The following is a 24,392-nucleotide window of genomic DNA, read 5'->3' on the forward strand; positions in this document are numbered from 1 at the left end:
ATACAGCTTCAGAATTTGAGTAACTTTATCATTTGCATCCTGAAGCATAACCAGCTGTTTGCGTGAAAGATATAGCCTTCAAAGGCTATATTTATACCTTATATATATTTATATATTTATACCGTCATACATTTACATATGCAGAGCGTGTTAGACTCTACCGTGACTTTAAAAGGTACCACATGCTTTGTTCAGATTAGACTCAGATTTAGTTTTTGGCCATTACAACTCTGAGTGGGTTTAGTGTGAAACAAAGGATGAATTTGTGGGAAAGCACCCCTCTTCTACTACTATATCTGAAAACTGTAATTAACCCACATTTTGTGACTCTTTTTCATTCTTTACCATTGCACTATTTCTCCAAAAGACAAATGGTCTATGATAGTTTATTTTATAGTTCCTATTAATAGTACAACATCACAGCTTTTTTCAGTCAGTTGTTGGTTTTGATTTTTATGTGCCACCCCAAGATTTTTTAAGGCCCCACAAACCCCCCAAGAGAAATGTCTGGGGTGCTGTTAATTGTAGGCTTTCAATTAAATATAGCACAGAATTGTCTGCATAATCCAAGAAAAATATGGATTTCTGTCTATTAATGAAACATCTTTGTGCACAAAATCAATAACAGCACTCAACCAAACTGTCTTTATATAGTACGCATACAGAAAATACAAAAGCAGTATTACAGCTTTTAGATTATTCAACTCAAATTTACATTACATTTGCTTCAGAACAAGTGCAGGGTCAACAGGGACACAGACACAATACACACAGACACAATACATGTTGACTCATTTGAGAATGCATGCTGTTCTAATTTTAGAATAAAAGAGCTGGTTCCTGGAATTAAATAATCAAACATGGCAAGTTGTTCTCAGAGTCAAACCTGCATTCCTGTTTTACAAGATTAATATTCCAGGGGAATATATATTCAGTTTTAGTGACATCTCACTGCAGATTCAAATAAAATTATCTCTGAGTTAGACTGGCAGTTAAAGCCTGGTCTTAGCTTAATGTATTATTACATGGGAGGCTTTATCTTGTCATACTTCAAAAGCCTTTGTGTACCACAGAGGAAAAACCCAATTTCAAAGCAAATAACTTTCCTGTGAGAAGATAAAGGAGCTGGTGGGAAGGACAGAACCCGATGGTTATTAATATTAGAACACTCTACTCTGATCTCAGCAAGATGGAGATTTGGACCCAAATAAAGCCTGTGAAAACGTTTCTATCGCTGGCTTCAGAACAACAAACAGTGACAGGAAGGTACTCCTCATAGTTGTGCATTGTCGGGGCCATGACCTGGTTCCACTTTCAGAACACTCCCACTTTTAATCATGCCATCATCAACTGACAATAATTCACTCCCTGATGCCCTCCCTTCCAATCACAACCTTCAGCTTAATACATTTCTGAATTAGCTTTGAGGGATCTTCCTCATATATGCTGACATACCACCAAGAACTGGAAACAAGGTTTAATTGTATCTGTCAACCTGTTAATGAAATACAATCAATTTAATTGGATTAGAGACATTGCTGACCATTCAAAACTTTCTATACCTGGTGATTACAGGGGATTAGCTGAAGAGACAGTGGAGGCGTAGGCAACGTGTCTGATGCATCTGGTGTTGTTTTGTAAACAGCTTTGCTGTAGTTGGGAAGCCCTCTGCCAATCATTTATAGGATGGCCTGCAAAATGGTAAATGGCCTGCACTTATATAATGCTTTATCAAGTCCAAGGACACAAAAGGGTTTTACACCACAATCAGTCATCCATCTACCCTTTCATACACACATTCCCATAGTGGTGGGCAGTGACAATTGAAGGCTACATTGTAGCTGCAGCTGTCCTAGGGCACAGTGACAGGAGTAGAGCTGCCATACATACAAACGGCACCACCTCTGACCACCATTGGCATACTTTATCATTTTGGTACAAAAGTCTCATACAATAAAGGGAACTTAATAGAAATATTTTAGATTGCATATGTTGTGATTTTATGCATTTAAAAAAATCTTATTAGATGGTTAACTATAGAGAAATTACATCCTATTTACTCTTTGCTTAGTCTCCTAAATAGAAACCTTCTCCTTTGGTTTTATGTATCTCAATGTGGAGCCGGTGTTTCTCATATCCAGGTAGGTGTTGCTGGCTCTTCAGTAGGCTTGGCAGAACTAAATGGTAATGGTAAATGGACTGAGCTTATATAGCACCTTTCCAGTCATACCGACTCAAATCGCTTTACACAAGAGCAACATTTACCCAATCGCACTCAGAAATGCAAACACATTCATTCACCAAGAAGCAGAATGGGGAACATCAACATGTGGAAGGAGGAAGCTCGAATCGGTGTGCAGCAGGTTTCAGAGTGGAGCCTGTTTGCACTGCTGTGGAGCCAACTTTCAATCAGAAAAAAACTCTCCTACATTGTTTTGTGTTGTTGCAGCAGTAATTTATCTATTAACTTATTAATCTAAATTCCTATGAAAAGGTTTAGGTACAGTTAATGCAGAGCTCGGTCAGTGGCACATCTCCCGATCAGCTGAGTTTGCCCTGACCATAGTCCATTCATGTACTTTTTACACCTGTTGGCATACCTAGATCTCTGTTGATCAATGGGAAGGAGGTGGGGTACACCATAAATAGGTTCCCAATACCTGCCAATAAGGCTCACACAGATGCAAGGAAAGATTGATGCACATATTTAAACCTATGGTTGACCCAAGAATCTAAAAATAAACCTAACATGAATGCTTTTGTACTTTAAAAAAAACAGAGCACCTGTAGAAAACCCTTGCAATCATGGGAAGAAAGTGTACAATACCCACAGAAAAGCCCCAGCAGGGATCAAACCCTGTTGACACTTTCATGTAGTCTTTCCCTAAAATACAGTAAAATGTTTGAATTATTCATACATTTTAGTTGACTATACAGCAATGCTCCAAAATAGTTTTTATGCACCTAATTCCTAACTATTGTTTTGTAATTTTGCACAAAGCGTAGCATCATAAATTTATGAGCATCATTTTACTCATGTCATGACCTACTATGTTCAACTAAACAAGACGCAGGTTTTTATGTGAATGCCTTTATTCATCCCATCTCATAGTGTTTAGAGCCATTAGCATCTACTTCGCATGGCTCATTAATTTCCTCATTTTGCGAGTGAAGGGGAACAATACTCCCGTTGGGTACCAACAACATGGCATGAAGTTAATTTAGTACGCCTGCTTGTTTTTGTCCACGTCAGTACATTAGTTGGTGTCGTATAGCTGTAGTTTTCTGGCTTACAGAACCAAGGCTAACTGTCCAGCACAGGTGAGCTGTTTTTATTTTCTCCAGTGGATTATATAGACCAGGAGAACTCCTCCCACCCTGTGGGACTGTTCAGTGGGAAGGGACATTGAGGCTAGTTTACTGATGTGCTACCTCAGCGTTAGACTTATAAGAGGCTTTGAGAGAGGCTTAGCACCAGACATGGAGGCCTTTTTCAATTTTCCCTTTCTCCTTGTCTCTCCACCTAGATTATTCTATTTATTGAACAGCACCAGATCTGTTTATCTCAGAAAAAATTAAAGGATTAAAGGAAGGAGACAAGGAGTACGATTTTATTTGTACTGCCCTTGGAAGTCTGTGTGAAACGTGTTGTTTTCTACCTAAAACCTTTATTGTGCAGGTTGGTATCAGGTGTAGTTTACAGAAATATTTTTACATTTAAATTTGAATTATAATGCATTTAATCATTTTAGCTACACAGTTTTTCAAAATAAAAAAAAAATTGGTTAATTAGGAAAATTGTTTTTTTTATTTCTGTTTCCTGTTTTTGTTTTGGCATTGTAACAACTCATTATCATCTACCAATTAAATGTTCTGAATTTCCAGGTCACTGATCAATATGATTTAACAAAGCAAGTTTTTTATTGTATTGTCCTGTTGATTTGAAAGTATGGCCATTTGGTTTAGCAATAGGCTAAGGTTTTTAATTTTACCTTTATTTTATAGATTCTGGAACACTTGATCAAGGTGGATTACTTGCTGTAAATGCATGCTCAGTATGAGGGTTTGCTGCAGAGTCAATGCAAGCGACTGCGCACCGTCGCTACATACTCATCTAGGAGGAGTGAATGCAAGTCACTGACTCAATGCAATCTGCTGGGTTCACTTAGATATAAATGCTTTTTAACCAATTTGAATAATAAACTGAATTTAACTGCTCGCACTCGTATTCGTCGTCTTCCGCTTTATCCGGGACCGGGTCGCTGGGGCAGCAGACTCAGCAGAGACGCCCAGACGTCCCTCTCCCCAGACACCTCCTCCAGCTCCTCCGGGGGGAGCCCAAGGTGTTCCCAGGCCAGCCGAGAGACATAGTCCCTCCAGCGTGTCCTGGGCCGTCCCCCGGGCCTCCTCCCGGTGGGACGTGCCTGGAACACCTCCCAAGGAAGGCGTCCAGGAGGCATCCGGTATAGATGCCCGAGCCACCTCAACTGGCTCCTCTCGATGTGGAGAAGCAGCGGCTCTACTCCGAGCCCCTCCCGGAAGGCTGGGCTCCTCACCCCATCTCTAAGGGAGTGCCCGGCCACCCTACGGAGGAAGCTCATTTTAGTCGCTTGTATCCGGGATCTCGTTCTTTCGGTCATGACCCAAAGTTCATGGCCATAGGTGAGGGTGGGAACGTAGACCGACCGGTAAATCAAGAGCTTCGCTTTTCGGCTCAGCTTACTCTTCACCACAAAGGACCGGCACAGCGCCCCCATTACTGTGGCAGCCGCACCGATTCGTCTGTCGATCTCCCGCTCCATTCTTCCATCACTCGTGAACAAGACCCCGAGATACTTAAACTCCTAAACTTGAGGCAGGAACTCCCCTCCAACTGCATTTTTTTATAATTAAGATCAGTTGGGATGTATGTGCCTAACAAATCTGATTGACTGAATTGACTTCGTAAAGTGCCTTGAGACAACATGTGCTGTGAGCCCCCGCTGTATAAATAAAATGAATTGCGTGGAATAGAATTTCCACCCATTTATCCTTAGTGGTGGACAAAGTTGAGTTAAATATTCTTTCCTAGTTCTTGAATTCTAGAAAAGTTACATTTCTCAGTTTAAACATATTAGTAACCTTATTGATTTGTTAGTTAACTTGTTAGTTTTGGTTTAATTTTTCCTCTTTTCTCTTAACAGGATGCAATTTTTCTGCCCATTGACCTGGCTTTTTTTTCCATCTCATCCCACCCAACATGGATAAACCCTTGAAGAGTCTTTGCAATACAGCCTCTAAAGCACCGCCATTTAGTTCTGTGGATGCATGAGTTGTGCAGCAGAGGAGATAAATACCTGGAGAAGATAAATCAGAGATGAACCCAACTGAGGATTGACCATATTTCTGCCCAGTCAAATTTACAATGCTTTTGTCTCAGGGCTCCTAAACATAAAAACTATCTCTTTCCGCTCATCGACCTTCACAGGACACAGTACCCCTCAAAGGGCTGATGCCAGTCTTACTAAATGCCGACGGCTCTTTCAGCTCCAGGCAGGAGCTCCTGGACCTGCAGGACTGTCCCTTCAATGGGGGTCCTTCTTTGGACACCCCTAGTCCCGTGGATTCTCAGACAGGAAGCCCTATAGGGTCTGGTCCTAGAAGCCCTGGCGGACCAGGACCTGATGGCCTCAACGGAGCCCTTATTTTTACAAGGGCATCAACGCTGCCAGGGCAGTTATATGGAGAGGGCAATCAGCCTGATACAGAGGTTCCTTTGGAGTTAACGCCAAAGTCCAGTAACTCTGATCAACTATGCGGTTGGGGTGCTCTAAAGCCTAAAGTCATCCAAGTGTTCAACACCCCTCGCTGGGTGCTGTTTTTCCTTTGTGTGGCCTCTTTTCTCCAGGGAATGATAGTCAATGGCTTTATTAACACTGTGGTCACCTCCATCGAGCGGCGCTTTGACCTACCCAGCTACCAGGCCGGTCTGATTGCCAGCTCCTACGACATTGCTGCCTGCATTTGTCTGGCCTTCGTGAGCTACTTTGGTGGTACTGGGCACAAGCCCCGCTGGCTGGGATGGGGGGTATTCATCATGGCGCTAGGTTCTGTTGTGTTCGCCTTGCCTCATTTCACCGCTCCTCCCTACTTGGTCAGTTTGCAGGAGCAAATAGGAATGTGTTCTGCCAACAGTACCAGCCTGTGCCAGAACAAAGAGGGAGGAGGACTTTCAAGTTATCGCTTTGTGTTCATGCTGGGCCAGTTTCTGCACGGTATTGGGGCCACGCCTCTGTACACGTTAGGGGTCACATACCTGGATGAGAATGTCAGCTCCAACTATGGACCTGTTTACATAGGTAAGTGTTATGTACAGCCGTGTTCTGTTTCTGTGTTCAACAAATTAGCAGTATACATTTATTAAAACTGTTTAAAAAACAGTAATGCAGATTTATTTACGTAAATCGATAATTCAAATTCATTTATGTCCTAAAAACTATGTATTTTTGCAGTCAAACTGTCTGTAATAACAGAAATACAATAGAGTATAATAAACAAACATTGAACAATGAATATTTACTGTCAAGACTTATCCCATACATATGCCATTATGTGCATTTAACAACCTTATAGCAGACGAGTAAAGTTTACCCAGCAGATGTATTTGCTCGCATTGCAGTGTTGTTAGTGATAAACCAAAATAAATACGCTTTATAATTTTAAGAAAGCTGTACTTTAGAAAAAGGAAGTGCTTTCATTCTTTTTGCATTTACATTTAGAGAAGTGACGTTTTCTATTTGGTTACAGCATCGAAAATTGAGTTTCTGTCCAAAGTATTAATTACAGTTTTTGGCTTACTAACAGTTAAATACACACAACTAAAAATCAAAAAAATTTTGATGCTATTTTTTGGATTGTGAATCCTATTTATGGGTTCTAAACCCAAGCTTATTGAACTGGGTTCAATCAACAGAGTTTCTGTAACAGTATCTTGTTTGTGCTGCCCAAGCACTAAAGCTCAGGAAAGGCCCTAAAATATTCAAAACCTGCCTTTCAGGGTACTTGCATGTGCCAAGCCCAGCACATTCCAAACTCTTTTTCCTCTACAAATACTTTGAATAAGTTCTTGGAACTATCCAAAGCATCATGCCAGGACCTTTTAAAAAAAAAAAAATGATTTAATAGTATTTATTCACCATTTATTTAATCATTTGTTACTAAAACTGCTTTTATCCATTTCAGTGTTTTCCTGTTTTGTTACCTGTATTTATTTATTTATAAATGTATATATTTATTCATTCATTGTTATTGCAGCAGTCTTATAGAAGGTGATCACTGAACTGCATTAAATAGCTTATTGGGATGAAAAGGTTCAAAATTGTTTTCTTTCTTAAAAAAGTATTTTGCTTCAGAGCTCATAAGCAGAACAATGGGGCCTTTTTAAACTACAGGACATGAAGTGAGTAGGAAACTGGAAGTAGTTGTACTGACACACCCTGACTGTGTCTTTGGTCTCTCTCTCACCAGGGATCTTCTACACAGCAGCTGTTGTGGGGCCTGCTGCAGGCTACCTGCTGGGAGGTTACTTCCTCAACATCTACACAGAGACTCATCTGACGTGAGTCTACTTTGAATGACGAACAATATAACAGGATTAACATGAGGAGAAAAAAAATAAAGTATACTCTTCCTGGAATTTTACTGACTGTTTAGCATAGGATGCTGTCTTCAACTGAATTTACCCTATTACAATAGCCAAATGTAATTGGGACTTGAGAAAGATTGAAAAAGAAATAGTCTCTTATGCAGTATATTAGTAACTATTATAAAGGGTATATTTTTCATGTTTTACTTCTCAGTTGCATTTAGGCATGTAGCTAACAATAGTTATATCTGTGACAACAAAGTCTTCAAGTTCAATTTGAGTTTTAAGACAAAGATGTTTAAAGCAGTTTCTCCAGTGAGCAGAAGGAAGTTATGACAAATGTTGCCTGTGAGCAATAGCTTGGAGATCTTATAGACAAGCACTCTACCAAGGGATTATAACGCTCAATGGTGAGCCCACTCTCCCTCTTATTCCCCACTGTGGTGAGAAGCTTGTGAAAAAAAATGTAAGTCAAAAACTCTGGCAGTATTTAGTAGATGCTGTAAATTCTGCTATGTTTCACACCAGGAATGCTGCTCTGCACACAGGCCTTTGTGAGAATTTCTTCAAACAACAGTTTGAACTGTGTGACTTTAAACCAGCAAGGTGTGTTTGTATAAAACCAACCATCAGTGAAGGGAGGCAGCTGAAAGTCTCTGTTCGTTTATATAAAATAACTCCTGAATTTATCTGCAACTCTGCTAACGTTAATGGCGCAACAAACATGGAGCCGTCAAACCATTGTTTTAAGAACACTGTCAATCACGAAACTCAAACTCTAAAAGTTCATCCACATGAAGTCACTTTAGGCAAATGTTACACAACCTCTGCAACATCTGCAAGAGGCCAGCTGCAATTTATTTATTTTACAAACTTTCAATATTCAAGGTGTTCTGTCTCCAAGATAAGGATGACATTTGCTCTTTAAATGAAATTATATTGAATTTTATTGAAGTGAATTCTATTTTATAAATTCATTCATTGTAAAACACACAAAAAAAATGTATTCAAAATGTATACTTTAAAACTATCAAATATGTTAACCTGAAATAAACAAATCTGATCAGAGATTGGAATGCTGCTTTAGTTATTGAACTAAGTATGATATGTAATATAATAGTGTTGTGTAAAATAATATTTATACAAGTGAACTTGATGTTAGCCAGAGAACAGGATAAATCAGAGATGAAGTTAAACATCGTACTATAAATTTAGGATTTGGATAATGCTAACAGTGTCATTTTAATTTTTGTCATTGTTGCATTTTATTGAGGGAAGTAAATGACATGAGCACGTAGCAGTTAGCATGGTCAAATATCAACTGGTTCCGGTAACATTTTATTTGTGTGTGTTACAGAACAGAGATGACTCCAGAACACCCTCACTGGGTTGGGGCTTGGTGGATTGGCTTCCTAGCAGGAGGAGCAGCAGCTTTACTGGTAGCTTTCCCCATCCTGGGCTACCCACAAAAGCTGCCAGGTAACACCCGCAACCGCTGCTCCACCAGGCATACTGTAGAATAAGAATCTTAGAAGGAATTTAGATTTTAATGAATGTCTCACACAGTATTAGGGCACTGTTTGGGGAAGAAATATCATTCAAAACCTAAAATGCCTTGTTCTGATTTCATACAGGCTCACAGGAGCATGTGCCCAGGCGAGTCTCTGAGGCCCACCAGCTGAAGGATGGAAGCCACACTACAGCCTCAGACCCTCAGTTTGGAAAATCGGTTAAAGACATGCCAAGGTAGGGCTCTGATTAATACAGGGCTCTGACTTGGATCAGCTGAGTTTTTTGGAATCATCTTCGAAATGCCTGTGGGAACTCACCAAGCTTTTTCACCTGCCATAGCCTTAAACCTTTTTACACATAGAGTCCAAGATTGTTTTTCATTAAAACATACATTAATTGAAAATTTTTTGGTTTTGGGTAAGTCATACATATGACACAATTAAGGGACACAAGATAAACAATGACTTCTGTTGATTGATGTTATCTCTCTTTCTGTTATGCCAGTGGTAGTCAACAATATGAATTTTAATTAATGTGTTACATGTGTTAAAACTATTGTCCCAAAGGGATATTGACTTAAGGAAGAACATAATTTGCTTAACAGGCTTTTGGTGTTTGGGATCATTGTCATTGTTATGTGACAGATAGACATACATTTGACTGTAGAATATGTTGGCATGCAGAGTAATTTATGATCAACTCACTGAAAGGAGCCCAGGGAGTGTGGGTACAAAAAAACTCCGAAACCCTGATACTTCCACCACCTGCTGGACGGTTTGCATAAAGTGTTTGTGTTAATATGCTGTTCGGTTTCCTCCAAACATGGTGCTGTGTATTTGGTGAAACCTACTACGGTCTTATCTGATCAAAAGACATTGTTCCAGACGTCTCGCACTTTACTCACATGAAACTTTACAAACCTATGTCCTGCTGCCATTTTTACTTTAGTGAGACAAATGTGCTGGTTTTGTTCAGTCTTTTCTAAATGTCATGAACTTTAACATCTAACATGTTAACTGGAGCCTGTAGTTTAAGATGGATATATGTTTATGTTTAAAAATAAGAAGAGTTTTGGATCTGTCATGTATTGTTGTACACTTGAGGGTTGAGATACTTCCATTACCTTGTAAATAACACATTTCATTGTTCTAGCCTGATGCATAAAACCCTAGACCGTCCACATACTGTTGAAAATATTCCGACTGGTTTAAACCTCTGTATCCCAGACATGAGAGCAAAGTGTGGCACCTAAGTGACACTTCTAACCCTTTAGGGTTACAACTGTGCTTACTATAAGCCCGCAGAGTGAGGTCATTCCTTACTGAGTCTCTTTCGGGATTTGCTCAGGATTACCCAAAACATGACGTAACGTGGTTGTTTATCTTTAGGTCTAGTGTAGAGATTATATGTACCATTTTAAGAACGTCTCCACTCCGGTGAGATTACAGCAGGCTACTTTAATTAAAAAAGAAGCCTGAGTTTATTTGCTCAAGGTCAGCACACACTCCACACTGACAGACCCTTCTCCGTCTTGTTTCAGATCAGTGCTGCTTCTCCTAAAGAACCCGACTTTCCTCTTCTTGTGCTTGGCGGGAGCCACTGAGGCCACGCTCATTGCAGGCATGTCCACCTTCGGTCCAAAGTTCTTGGAGTCCCAGTTTAGTCTCAGTGCATCTGAAGCTGCCACCATGTTTGGTATGTCACAAAACAAGACTTACAGACATGAACTATGATTAATGGCACAGTTTTCCACAGGGACAGGCGGAGACCTTTAAAGAATCCAATGCTCAAAGTTTACATAGGAACATAGCAACGTTTTAAGAGACAACATGTTGATGTAATATACAATGAAAATAAAAATTCCCTGATATATGCCAGGTTTTTGTCATGTAAAATAAAAAAGCCATGATAAATTATTTTCCAAAATATTTCACATTCAGTGACATATATCTGGTATTATTATTGTTATTCCTTGTTACATTAATATCAGGAAAATACGTAATTGTGATGCTATTTTAAAAAATTTTGAATGATGACATCAGGTACAATTAAACACTTTCCTCGCACCTTTTTCTTATTGTCATTACACAACATCCCTAGCGCTCTCAGTTAGCTTTATCTTACCAAAAATTGCATCCAAGCAATCCTTTACAATTGCAATATTGCACACACTGATATTGTGATAACGACTGCAATTGCGATTGAGTTTCCCCTACCATTATCCAAGGGATGGTCCCCTCTGCCATCAGGGTATCCATTTGCAAACCAAATGTTATTACAGTTTTTGTTCATATGGAAGTACTTTTAAAGTAAGTCCACATTCATTCATTAATTTTGCACCTAACGGTGAAATTAATCCTAATTAGGAATTTCAGTAGTTGCCCAGCACCAATATAGTGGTGGGAAACTATACAGATAGATAAAGATAGACAGACAGAGATAAATAGATGAGGAGAGATGGAGAGAAAGAGATGAATATGGCAAGTGTTGCCGACACTGCATGTGTTGCCATCAGCTCAGTTGTTGCTAAGCTACAGACACAAAACCCCAATGCTTTTGTGACAATTTCTGGTGATTTTAACCATGCTTCACTCTCTGCTACACTTCCAACGTTTCAACAGTTTGTCGGCTGCTCTACCAGAGAAAACAAAACATTGGATTTGTTTTATGCAAATGTCAAGGACTCATACATCTCTACAGCAAGACCTCCTCTTGGCAAATCAGATCACAATCTTGTTTTTCTCTGCTCGAAATATAAGCCCCTTGTTCAGAGGCAACCTGTAATAAAGAGGACTGTGAGAAAATGGTTACAGGAAGCTGAAGAAGCTCTGCAAGGTTGCTTTGAGGCTACAGACTGGGACGCACTGTGCCAGCCACATGGAGAGGACATCAATGCCATGACTGAGTGTGTAACCGACTATATAAACTTCTGTGTGGATAACACCATCCCCACCAGAACCGTGAGATGCTTCCCCAATAAAAAACCTTGGATCACCACTGACCTGAATGACCTGCTTAACAAGAAAAAAAGAGCCTTCAGAGAGGGAGACAGAGAATTATTGAGGAGTTTACAGAAGCAACTTAAAGTCAAGATAAGAGACAGCAAGGAGGTGTACAAGAAGAAGCTGGAGAGCAAGCTCCAGCAAAACAATATCAGAGATGTGTGGTCAGGGATGAAGAAGATCACAGGCTTCAAGCATAAGGATGATCAGACCAATGAAGGTATGGACAGAGCCAATGAACTGAACACATTCTTCAATAGGTTCAGTTCAGAAACAAGCTTCGCATCCTCCTCTCCTGCTCACAGCCAGACATTCCACCCTCCTTTGACCCGCAGGACCCACAGCTGTCCAGTAACACCTCAAACCTTTTATCTTCCACCTCAGCCCTAGACCCTTCTGCTTCTACATGTTTGCCTTCAACCATATCAGAAGATGCTGATGCTTCCTTTACTTCCCCCTTCCACCTGTGTGTCTCAAGAAGTCAAGTGAAGATGCAACTGGAGAGACTGAATCGGAATAAGGCTGCAGGTCCAGATCATGTCAGCCCTAGAGTCCTGAAGGGCTGTGCAGAGCAGCTCTGTGGGATTCTGCAGCACCTCTTCAACCTTAGCCTGGCCCAGAAGAAGGTTCCGGTGTTGTGGAAGACCTCCTGTCTTGTTCTGGTACCAAAGAAAACTCACCCATCAGTCCTCAATGACTATAGACCTGTTGCCCTGTTGCCCCACATCATGAAGGTCCTAGAGAGACTCCTGTTGGCCCACCTGAGTAAGCAAACAGTGAACCATCAGGACCTCCTTCAGTTTGCTTATTGCTGTGGAGTTGGATTTGAAGATGCTATAATACACTTGCTTCAACAAACCCACTGTCATCTGGACAAAGCCAGCAGCACTGTGAGGATCATGTTCTTTGATTTCTCCAGTGCATTTAATACAATCCAACCTGATTTGCTTTGTCAGAAACTCCAGAAGACTCAGGTGGAGGCCTCAACAATCTCCTGGATCAAAGACTACCTGACAAACAGACCACAGTTTGTGAGACTGAAGGATTATGAGTCTAACCAGGTAGTCAGCAGCACAGGAGCACCACAGGGTGTACTCTCACCATTCCTTTTCACTCTGTACACCTCAGACTTCCAGTACAAGACAGACTCCTGTCATCTGCAGAAATACTCGGATGATTCTGCAGTCGTGGGGTGGATCACAAATGGACAAGAAGCTGAGTACAGGAAGGTGGTGGACCTCTTTGTGGCATGGTGTGGAAACAATCATCTCATTTTGAATGTGACTAAAACAAAGGAGATGATTTTAGATTTTAAGAGAAACAGGAATAAGTCAAAAACTATTTATATCATGGGAGAAGAAGTGGAGGTGGTGGAGGAGTATAAATACCTTGGTGTTCACCTGGACAACAGATTAGAGAGGAGATGCAACTGTGAAGCCATCTACAAGAAGGGACAGAGCAGACTGTACTTCTTGAGGAAGCTTAGGTCCTTTGATGTTTGCAGCAAGATGCTGCATATCTTCTATATGTCTGTTGTGGAAAGTGTGATCTCTTCTGCCATCATCTGCTGGGGAAGCAGCATCAGAGCCAGGGACTTAAAAAAGCTCAACAAGCTGATAAAGAAGGCTGGCTGTGTTCTGGGGACTCCTCTGGAACCTCTGGAGATCATTGTGGAAAGACGGATTCTTCATAAATTGAAGAACATTATGGAGAACCCTGAGCATCCTCTTCATGAGACTGTCCTACAACAACAGAGTGTCTTCAGTCAGAGGCTTCTTCAGATCTGCTGTAAGACGGAGCGCTACAGGAGATCCTTCCTGCCCACAGCCATCAGCATCTACAACGGCTCTTTGAAGAAACCTTCATAATGAGCTACAACAACATTTAATTTCCCTTTGGGATTAATAAAGTATTTTTGAACTGAATTGTATTGAATAAAATCCAAAGCATTATTGATAAATCTGGTTAGTACTGGTTGTGTTTTACATGACACAACAGTCTTCTGTATATTTCTGTGTCTGGTTAGAAGATGTAGGGTTGAAATAAATTACCCTTTGTTAGGGAAAGAAAATCCTGGACTGATTAAAATCTCCTACTAAATGTTTGGAGAATGCATTATGGTCCAATTCAACAAAACCTGAACCTTTGGCCACAATTCCAAAAAATGTGTTCGGCCAAAAACAACACTATATTACCAAGGTATTACCAAAAAAATATCACATCCACACCATCACGTTCCGTTGCTTCTTTTCTTCAGATGGAGACCACATTGTTCAGAATCAGAATCAGAATCAGAAAAGCTTTATTGCCAAGTACGTTTTTGGACATACAAGGAATTTGTTTTGGCGTAGTCGGTGCAATACAATACAAATTAAACAGTATAAACATATCTACAATATAATATAAATATATGTGCACAGTTTTAAGTGAGTGGGAGTAAGTATAGAGCAGTATAAGATGCAAGAGCAATACAACAGTGCAGGTGATCATTGTGCAAGTATGGCATTGCAAGTAAAGCAGGAGTCCATGCTGAACGTTAATGTAACGCATAGAGTTGCAGGTTACGGGTGTCCTGTCAGCAAAAACGGGGGGGTGTGGGGGAAAGGGAGAGTGTCAGGGTGGTTTCCGGGCTTTGTTAACCAGGCTGGTGGCAGATGGGAAAAAACTGTTCTTGTGGCGTGAGGTTTTGGTCCGGATGGACCGCAGCCTCCTGCCAGAGGGGAGAGTCTCAAAGAGTCTGTGACCAGGGTGGGAGGGATCACCCATAATCTTCCCTGCCCGCTTCAGGGTCCTGGAGGTGTACAGTTGTAAAGTTTGATAAAATTATGAACAGTTCTATATATTAGTCACTTCTGACCCAAAACCTTCAGGTATCTTTAAGAAAGGTTTAGTTTTCTGAACTTAAAGATGGAACTGAAACAAAAGGTATTGCTATAAAATATTTAAAGGTGTGCACAGTTATGCAATCAGGATATTGCATCTTTCCCTTTTTCTCGTCTATCAGATTTGCTTGTTTTTATGCTGAATCTTACAAGATAAATGACCCTTTCATGAGTGTTAAATTTTTTTCAATTGACCTGTATAAACGCAGTTTAAAGCTAACTGCATCAAGCAACTATTGCTTAGCCAATGAAAAATAGGAATTACATTTCCTATTGTGTTCCTGTCCATTGTTCTAACCAGGTCAAAAGTGGTGTTCAATGTTTTTTTCCAGTTTTGTTTCTTTCTTTTGCTCCATCCTTTGTCTCTGTTCCCAGTCCTGGTTTAACGTACACCCTCAGGAGGCTCTGCTTCAATGTCTTCTTCTATTTCCAAGTTTCTCATCTTCTCATCTTACCTATTATTTTCTACCCAATCCACCTGTAACTGGGGCACAAGCTAACTATAGTTACTGTAATACCCATCAAATATGTTTTCAACAATATTCAATATTAAAAAAATTCCTGTAGCCTAAAACTGAAATATTTGTCATGCAGTGGGTCAGGACTGTTTTATACTTGTGTTAAATTTTGTCTCTGAGGGCATTTTAAGCTGCAGTACAAAGTATTCTTAGCCATGTATCAGTTTACCAAAGCTGTACAAAGAATGTACAAACAATTACAAGTTATGTGTGTTTGCATTGTGGCGCATTTTATAATACAGAAGGTAAAGTTCATAAATAAAATGCTAATTCATTATATACTGAATCAGCATCAAAGTATTCATACAGTGGGTCTCAAAATAATACATACCCCTGATACAAAGCATTCTACACCATGCCAGAGTGAAATCAGTTACTATTATTGGAGAAAATACAGACCAACGGTAACATTACAAAACCTGGATGTTTCTACATATTAAATAAAAAGACAAGATGTAAACCTGGCAGGGAGACTGCCCAGAAGCTGCACTGTAAGTGCAGGTAAAAGTGCAGGAAGCGGTGTTCAGTTTTTTATGTGGTCTGCTACAAAGGGCAACAGTTTAAAGTCTTGTTTAGTCTTAGAACATTCTGAGGAGCTCAGGCTGATCAAATGTAAAGTGTGTTCTCTTGTTGACTGCATGCATGTTAGAGCTTAAACTTGATATTAAAAACAAGCTTGAAAGTAACCAACCCGATGCAAACATCTTGGTTTCAGAAAAATGGTCTGAAGTCACAGTCTCACTGACAGCAACCACATGGATATAGCTTTATTTCATGTTTTATATTCATCAAAACTGTTAATAAACTTTGGACAGAGTAGGCCTTGGAAATAAAATAAATAATAATAATAAACAAACAATTAAAAAACCTTTTTGAAAGGGACACTTTGGGGATTATTAGTAGGAGCAGGTGCCCCTCCACACATCTAAGGTGACCCAGACTTTTTAGCTTCTGAAAAAACAAAACAACTGTGGCCTGATCCTCTTTAGACTCATGGCTCTCACCGTTGCTGGTTGAGGTTTACAAGCATTTGCTGCTAACCTACAGAACAAGGTCTTAATAAAAACATAAAAGCCATTTTTTGTCATTTCTCTTAATGCTTCTTCTATTTGCCTCTTAAGGATTCATGGTGGTACCAGCAGGAGGCGGTGGTACTTTATTGGGAAGCTACATCGTGAAGAGGTTGAACTTGCGCTGTCGAGGCATCATACGCTTTTGCATGATGTGTGCGTTGGTCAGTCTCCTCGCCATCTTCATCTTCCTCGTCCACTGTCCCAATGTGCCCATGGCTGGTGTGACGGCCCCTTATCAGTCTGGGCTGATGGGGAAGCACCAACTGGACCAGTACAAACACCTATATGACAAACCCAGCAAATCACGACTCAGAAACAGGTAGGCATTACTCCCTTAACACCTGTAGATGAAAAGCAGTGTGACTTTAATTTGTTACTTTGATAAAATACTTTGAATAGTTCCAGTCGTTCAGATTGGGCTGAAATAAGTTCTGCATGGCCCTACAGCTTAGCCATACCTGTAACCTTAGCATCTTTACATCAAGGTACTGCTGTTCCAGTTGTTTTTGTAGAGGAAGGGAAAAAGGAACAGGCAGATCTTTTTATTTTTTTATGAGCAGAACATTCAGCAAAGACAAACAGAGAAAACTTCTAAATGTATTCTCAGACCATCCTGCACGTAAGTAACTAATGTATGTCTAACTTAGCTACTTAGACAAACTAATATCTCAGCTAATATGCTTAAACAGAATCAGTAACTCTTTTTAAGAGAAACATATGGGCATTTTAACTAATTCATGACAGAAAATTATAAATAAACCACTTACATTTATTTTGAGTTTGGGTGTAGAATACTTAAAAGTGAACACAATTACTAAAATAGTCTAAAGTGAATTCATACTTACAGTCAAAATATTTTCCTTTATGATGAAAATATTTAAATATGTGAATGAGAGCAGCCTTTTGGAAATTCAGTGATTATTAAAAAAGTGTAAAAGACAACGGGGAGAATAAAACACATGCAAGGCAAAGGCATAATTGATTTGCTAATTTGTGAAGAAGCGCATGACCTTCATCAAATTTTAAGCTTTCTTTAAGACAAAATATGATAAATGAACACAAACTGGTTCACGTTAGAACTAAAAACCTAGTTCAGAATACTTATGGTGTTGAACTATGAACATGATGAAATGAATTCAGAACTAGGTATTGTTTAGGATGATCTGGTACACTGCATAAAACAAACATAGTCACCTGGCTTTGGTTTGTGGTCACCGGGGGTGCTAACAAACACATTTAATTGAAAAACAAAAGTAGTTGAAAACTTGCTAGCCATCTAATCTGTATTTTCAAGCTAGAATTCATGATCACAAGCAGTCAAGACTTTAATTCATCACTTCAAACCAGTGTATCAAAGTAAGTATGTTTATGTCGACTTAAGGATATTAAATTATAGTTAGAACTGATTTATATCATGACAAAAACATTTAAAAGAAAATGGCTAACCTGATTTGTATTTTATTTTATTTTGCTGAACACATGCCAGTGAAATCAGTGGTGTACAAAAGAATCCTTATTTGGTGTCCTCTGTGCTTCAAACATAGCAGTCATACAAAATGGCAACATTGCAACCCCGAGTAATGACATATGGGGAGATCTCTGCAAAGAACTCGGTGAAACCACTATTTATCAGAACTGATTACTTGAATGTAGTGTCTGTCAAACAGAGAGACCTTTTGCAGTTGTTGAATATTCTATCGACTTTTCAATCTTACTGTTAATTAGAACAATGAAATAGTCTTTTTAGCTCCAATAGTAAAATCTGAATCCACTTTCCCGAATCATTTCTTAGTCCTGGAAAAGTCCAAACACTTGTGAGCAAAACTATGGTTTATCAAATAGATTCTTCAAACAGAACAAAAAACCCTTTAGCAGCACAGATGTAGCACAATTGTTTGACACCAGTTTTATTTGATTTGAAGAAAGTGTGGGGGCTGGTTGACCTTTATTAATATCTTTAAAATGAAAGTGGCACAAATGAATATTTTTTCTGCACAAGCCAGCACAAATGTTTATTAAATATTGTTGCTGCAAGTGGTTGAAAAGGACAGACATCAAGGTACTGTATTCTCCAAAATAAAAACTGAATTCCAACAGGCTGAACAAGAACTAAAACAGATTGACAAGAATTCTAAAACCAGACACTAAAGGTGTTTTCACACGAGGATAGTCCATGGGAAGCAATTTGACTTTTTCAGTGGTGGATGCTGAAAAATGTTACACCTTAATTGTTTTTGGTTAGATTTTACAAACTGGACAATGTCCAGTTACAACAGCCACTGTTTTGTGACACTATTACACAGAGCCTAAGTTTTCCGAATTCGGTTGTTTGGTCAGAGTTTGGATGGGCTTCCAAACTTACCCAACTGAACTTGTTCTGAGAAACAAAATCTGGTTTATTTAAAGAAAACCAAACATCTCTGGTGTGAAAGAGCTCTAAAGCTCTATCCAACTCCATCTGGTTGCCACGACAGAGATTTTCCTAACCCTCCCATCCATACACAAACGGAGGCTATCTTCAGACTTGGTATTACAGTGTAGTTTGGCTGATTAGGAGATGCAGTGAGCAAACCAGCTTATCGACTGGCCATTAAAATCCATCCTGTGTGATTTGAAATCAGTTAGATCTAAATAAACATTCAGACACTTAGATTAAGTATTCATCTTAAACACGCTGAATTTCACCTGAGTCACTGTTTTGTGGATTTATCTCAGCTATAAAAAGAGTGATCTCTCTCTGTTATCTATCAAGATAACAGAGAAGAAATTATGTTTCTTCTCAGCTTTCTCTATGTATAATTAATTTTATGCTTTAATTATATGCTTTATTGCTTAAAACATTATCATTTATGTTACAGATAGTAGAATTTTACTGACATTTATAGGACTTTGGATTCTTTTGATATTTTTTGTTTGTGATCTGACAGCTACAGGTCTCCTATCAGCCTTCTGTAGCCTAGATAATGTTAAATACTCCTATCCCTAACTGTCCCACTTCTCTTTAAACCACTTGAAGAAGCACTTATTAACTCAGAAACATCAAATGCAAGACACAGGTCTGTTGGAACCTTCTGTAAAGCCACCTGTCCCTCTTGGACAGACCGTCACCTGTTGGTGATCCTACCTTCTTCTTCTCCGCCTTGTCTGAATGTTTCAAATTAATTCCCCATGCTCGCTGGTAAACAGGCAGAGGAGCAGGCTAATAATTCAACAGTAAATCTCTATTCTTTTTCTTTAAATCTTTTACCTTGAATAAACTTAGTATCAGGGAGAATTTGGAGAATTTTATTTATTACTCAAGCATGGCAACAGGTTAGTAATTTTATGTATTTCAATCTAATATATCCTCTGAATTGCTTGCTTTACTGCCACTTTGCACCAGTAAGATTGTGCTGGTCTTGTTGATGTAATATGTTAGATAATGGTTCATTTACTACTTTTGAATATCAGCTCTTCAAAGTAGGTTTGTAAAAAGCAGTTTACTGTGTTGTCATTTATCGACCCCCTGGTTCAGTCGGCCCTTTTCTGTCTGAAGTCACTGTCTCTTTAGCTACAAATGTTAAATGGGAAAAGGTTTTAATTTTTGCAGATTTTATCCTTAACATTGACGACCCTGCCTGTAATGCAGCTGCAGATTTTGTATCTATCAAACAACATTTTTATGGAGCCAGTCATAAAATAGGTCACACAATGGATCTTGTTTTAACCATTTTCATGTTCAAGAGATTTATGTGAGTGATCACAATTGCATATTCTTTAAGTTCCAATCTCATATTGACCCTGTTCCTCTCAAATTAAAGTCAAAAGATGGGTTAATAATCAGTCAGCAGTTGTTTTTCTGCATTATTTGTCAGAAAGGTAGTTGATGGCAAGGCTTCTAACTCTCTCATTCTATCCTTTGATTAGTGGTGCGGTGGTGTAGATAGAGTGGCGGCAGTTAACACAGTTTGGTTTATCAGAAAAGGAACAGTTCTTAGAGAAGTGATGATATTGTAAGTTTCTGAAGAACATTTAATTAAGCTGTTCAAAAGTTGCACATTAAGGACATTGTAAAATCTTTGAATGATATATTAAATAAACTCCAGAACTGTATAATTCAAAATATTTTTAGGCTTTTTGTGGCAATAGTGAGCTTTACCAAACACTAATTTGACATGAAGGAGGGTGAAGAGAGAAGGGGAAGACAGTAGAACAGAGCATTGCATAATTAGAACAGAGCGTTTTGTAGTTCTAAAGTCTCAGTTATAGTTGCTCTTCAGAGTGTCGCCAAGGACCCTCCTCTAACGGTACGTGAACCTGAATAAACGTTATAGGCATCTATTTGTGAGGCTGATGTTGGTGCAGTATTCAGGCAGCAGTACTCTACATAACCAGTGGAAATGCAGTAAAAAAGACAAGAAACACACCAAAACTGGCTGCACACGGTACCACAAACATACATATAGAAGAACTGTTGTGTTTATGCTTATGTAGCATTAGCAAAAATATATGAGGAGCTGAGCCCAAAACCTATGCTCTGCATCTGATGACAGCTGACTTTTTTCTTCTGACCCTGCTTTGTCTGTCTCTGATAGTGGCTGAAATATATCTAAAGAAACCTTACATTCTTTGATACTGTCTGTGTTGTTAGCCATTGCAGCAGTGGTCAGTTTACTTGCTGGAGTTTCCCTTTCATGTCATAAAAGAGTGCAACAAAATCGCAGAGTAGTCAGTGTCTTTTTAGTGATATTTATAACCATATATCTCAACAACTGTTCATTTTAACAGCATGCATTTACTTTTTAAATTATGGAATCAATGCTACCTTTTCCTAAATTTAATTGGATTTATCATAAAAATTCAGTGTCACAGGCACTAATATTTGAGACAAACCCAATCACCCCCCACCCCCACCCCATACGAAAGAACAACCTGATAAGAAGTAACCAGAGTCCTTACAAATTCAAAGGAAAGCAAGGTCAGAGCCAGTGAACCAGCAAAAAGTCCTTTGTTATGGTTCCATCAAAGGGAATTAGATGACTGCAATAAGTAAGGGGGAGTCAGAGTGTGCCGTCTTTAAAGCAAAGCTGAGGAATAGCTGTAGAACAATGATTCTCAATGGAATGCAGAAAATAAACACAACTTTAAAATCAGATTTCAGATCCTTTTTACAAAAACAGTGCTTGAAACAAGCACTTAACATTGTACTATTAAAGAGGAAATTAAAGGAAAGAATCTACATTAGGTAAATTATAAGTTTATTATTTATAGGTTTTTTGGCCCCACTTGAGGAAATCTATTTATTTAGTGGTGCGTACCTTTATTGACCTGTTGTAGTTAATACAACTAGTATGTTGGGTGAGAAGAGTCTTTAAAAAATTATTTTTTTTGGTATCTAACAAGTGTTTTGGTTGCTCTCTATGTGGCTCTCTGTCTATAAATTGTAAATAACATCATCACATCTCTTTGCATAATTGGCCATGTGCATATTATCGTAATGGATTAAATGGAAGAGAAGAATAACATTTTGGGAGAGACAAAAATTCTAAATAAAAAACAAAAACACCTTAATTGTTTACAATTACAAGTCAACATTCTTCTATTGATTCTTGATTTTTGTTTACTTTAATGTCACACTTCCAGCCCTCCTCTTATTTCTTGGCTTTGAAGTGGCAAAAGTGATCCAAATGATAATGAAAACAACAGAGGTTTTTTTTTTAGGTTTCATGGGTTGGTGTTGTTTCTAACCTTATGTCCTACTAGTAGTCACATATTAGAAAATGAAAATTTTACATTTACAGTTATGACCCAGTGGTGGCTTTGTGCGTGCGTTATTTGCAGTCCTAACATGGAGGAAGGAACATCTGCTCTTACTGCAGGTGGGAAGGACTACTGTATGAGGACTGTAATGGCTAAGAATGTTTTAGGATTGACGTAGGGGTTTCTGCTACAACATGTGGTTTTACTTTCGAGTCTGCAAAAGTGTCTAATAACACCACGGAAGTCACAAGATTTGTTTGCCTTTTGCTTTTCTGGAAAAGGGTCACTAGAGGTGTCTGAATATTCACTGAACAAAATGTTCAAGTTGCTAAGTTGGCATCACTGCTCGCTCCGACTCTCAGACCTGTCTTGGGATTGTTGTGATTGTAAACGTGAAAAACAGGAATGATGTTATTTTAAAAGCTGCACAAACTGCAGCTGCAAGATTCACTGGCTGTGAGTCTGACATTAAATCTCAGACAATACGCAAACAATAGGTGTCAATATTGAGTTTATTCAGGATCTCATTTATGTTCCTTTTATTGGATATTCTCCAGAACACTTCCATTAGCCATGGTGACTCTTAAAATATATCACATATAAGGATGGTACTAGCCAAATTTAAACTGACAAAATTCCTTCTTTGCTCCCTTTTCCCCATCTGTTTCTGCCTGTCTGTCACTTTTTGCCTTTTCGCCCCTGTTGGCGTCTGCAGCTCTTCCACGGAACTGAACCTTACAGTGAGTTGTAATGCAGCTTGTAACTGTGCCAGAGAAGTGTACAACCCAGTGTGTGGGGCAGACGGGGTGATGTATTACTCCCCCTGCCACGCCGGCTGCACCTCCATCAACCACACAGAACCTTCCACAGGCAAACAGGTACGGCACACTCTGAGCTCATTTTATCTCAGTCAGACTAGAAAAAATACACCAGCAATAATTACAGTCTGAGGCAGTTCAGAATTACCAACAGGCTTGGTAAGCTGTAACTTATACTTCCCCTATTGTGTAAAAAACATTCAAGTGTGAGCCATGTGAAGGGGTGTTGTGTTGTATTTTTACAAGAAAAAGTAGTCACATCCGCTTGTGTACAAGATATGCTCTTGAAATAGAACACAACGCTCTGACACTAAATCTACTTTTACAGAAGTTCAAATGTTCCATATTGTTTTCAGTAAATGTGCTGATCTGAGTTAATGTTTTCATTTTTAACTTTATAGGTTGATCTGGTGTGTTTCTAATTATAGGTGAGAGCATCTAGATGATTCCCTATTTATATTTTATTTGCTTATTTCTCACATTTAGTTTTCAAATCTTACTCCACAGTTACATATCTCTGACAAAATTACACATAATCAAAATTTGAAAACGGAACAAGAAGAATAAGGTAGCTTTTATAACCTGCTTATTTGTAAAATACATAAGCAATCCTTATTTTAAAATTCAGATTTTTTCACAGGTCAAACCAAAAGCATGACATCAGCAGCAAATACTATAATGAACCTTACCTGTTCCCGTGTTCCAGGTGTACTCTGGATGTGGCTGTGTGGTGGGGAACGTATCCTGGGTTGAGGAGGGCTCTGCTCTGACAGGGAAGTGCAGCAGCTCCTGCCACCACATGCCAGTCTTCCTCTCCTTGTTCTTCGTCACCATCTGTTTCACCTTCCTCTCTAGCATCCCAGCTGTCACTGCCACTCTCAGGTAAACAGTCAGAATGAGTGCATAACTAGTTAAAGTGAACTGCAGTTAATATTTGGGAAGGTAGTTGGCATCACGATCTTTGTGCCAATGTACAATTACAGAAAAATAGTTAAAATGTTGACCAAAGTTTGTAATTCTAAGTTCTAATACTTAAGTGAATAGGATCGATTAGGTTAATGTGTGAGCAATATGGCAAAAGCATTTACAGCAACTGGATACAATAACAAGAAATCAATAAGGTAGCCTTACATCTCTCTGTATTTTATAAATGAAACTCTGTTTTAATTTACCTTTTATTTTGTTAAAAATGTTATTGTCACCACCCTGCTGAAATTGGTCATA

The 24,392-nt window shown here is 39.0% G+C and overlaps 1 protein-coding gene across 1 annotated transcript in view; it reads left to right on the forward strand.

Moving 5' to 3' along the window:
- Positions 1-24,392, forward strand: part of slco4a1 (solute carrier organic anion transporter family, member 4A1) — a 44,191-nt gene that overhangs the window by 10,773 nt on the left and 9,026 nt on the right. Inside the window, exons 2-9 of the mRNA XM_047379216.1 lie at positions 5,184-6,338; positions 7,507-7,597; positions 8,982-9,103; positions 9,259-9,370; positions 10,677-10,831; positions 16,660-16,930; positions 23,066-23,228; positions 23,875-24,050. Of these exons, the coding sequence (XP_047235172.1) occupies positions 5,492-6,338; positions 7,507-7,597; positions 8,982-9,103; positions 9,259-9,370; positions 10,677-10,831; positions 16,660-16,930; positions 23,066-23,228; positions 23,875-24,050 (1,937 nt within the window). The 5' untranslated portion in view covers positions 5,184-5,491. The remainder of the gene's footprint in view (positions 1-5,183; positions 6,339-7,506; positions 7,598-8,981; positions 9,104-9,258; positions 9,371-10,676; positions 10,832-16,659; positions 16,931-23,065; positions 23,229-23,874; positions 24,051-24,392) is intronic.

Source organism: Girardinichthys multiradiatus, chromosome 1 (genome assembly GCF_021462225.1).
Source record: "Girardinichthys multiradiatus isolate DD_20200921_A chromosome 1, DD_fGirMul_XY1, whole genome shotgun sequence".
Taxonomy (NCBI): Eukaryota; Metazoa; Chordata; class Actinopteri; order Cyprinodontiformes; family Goodeidae; genus Girardinichthys; species Girardinichthys multiradiatus.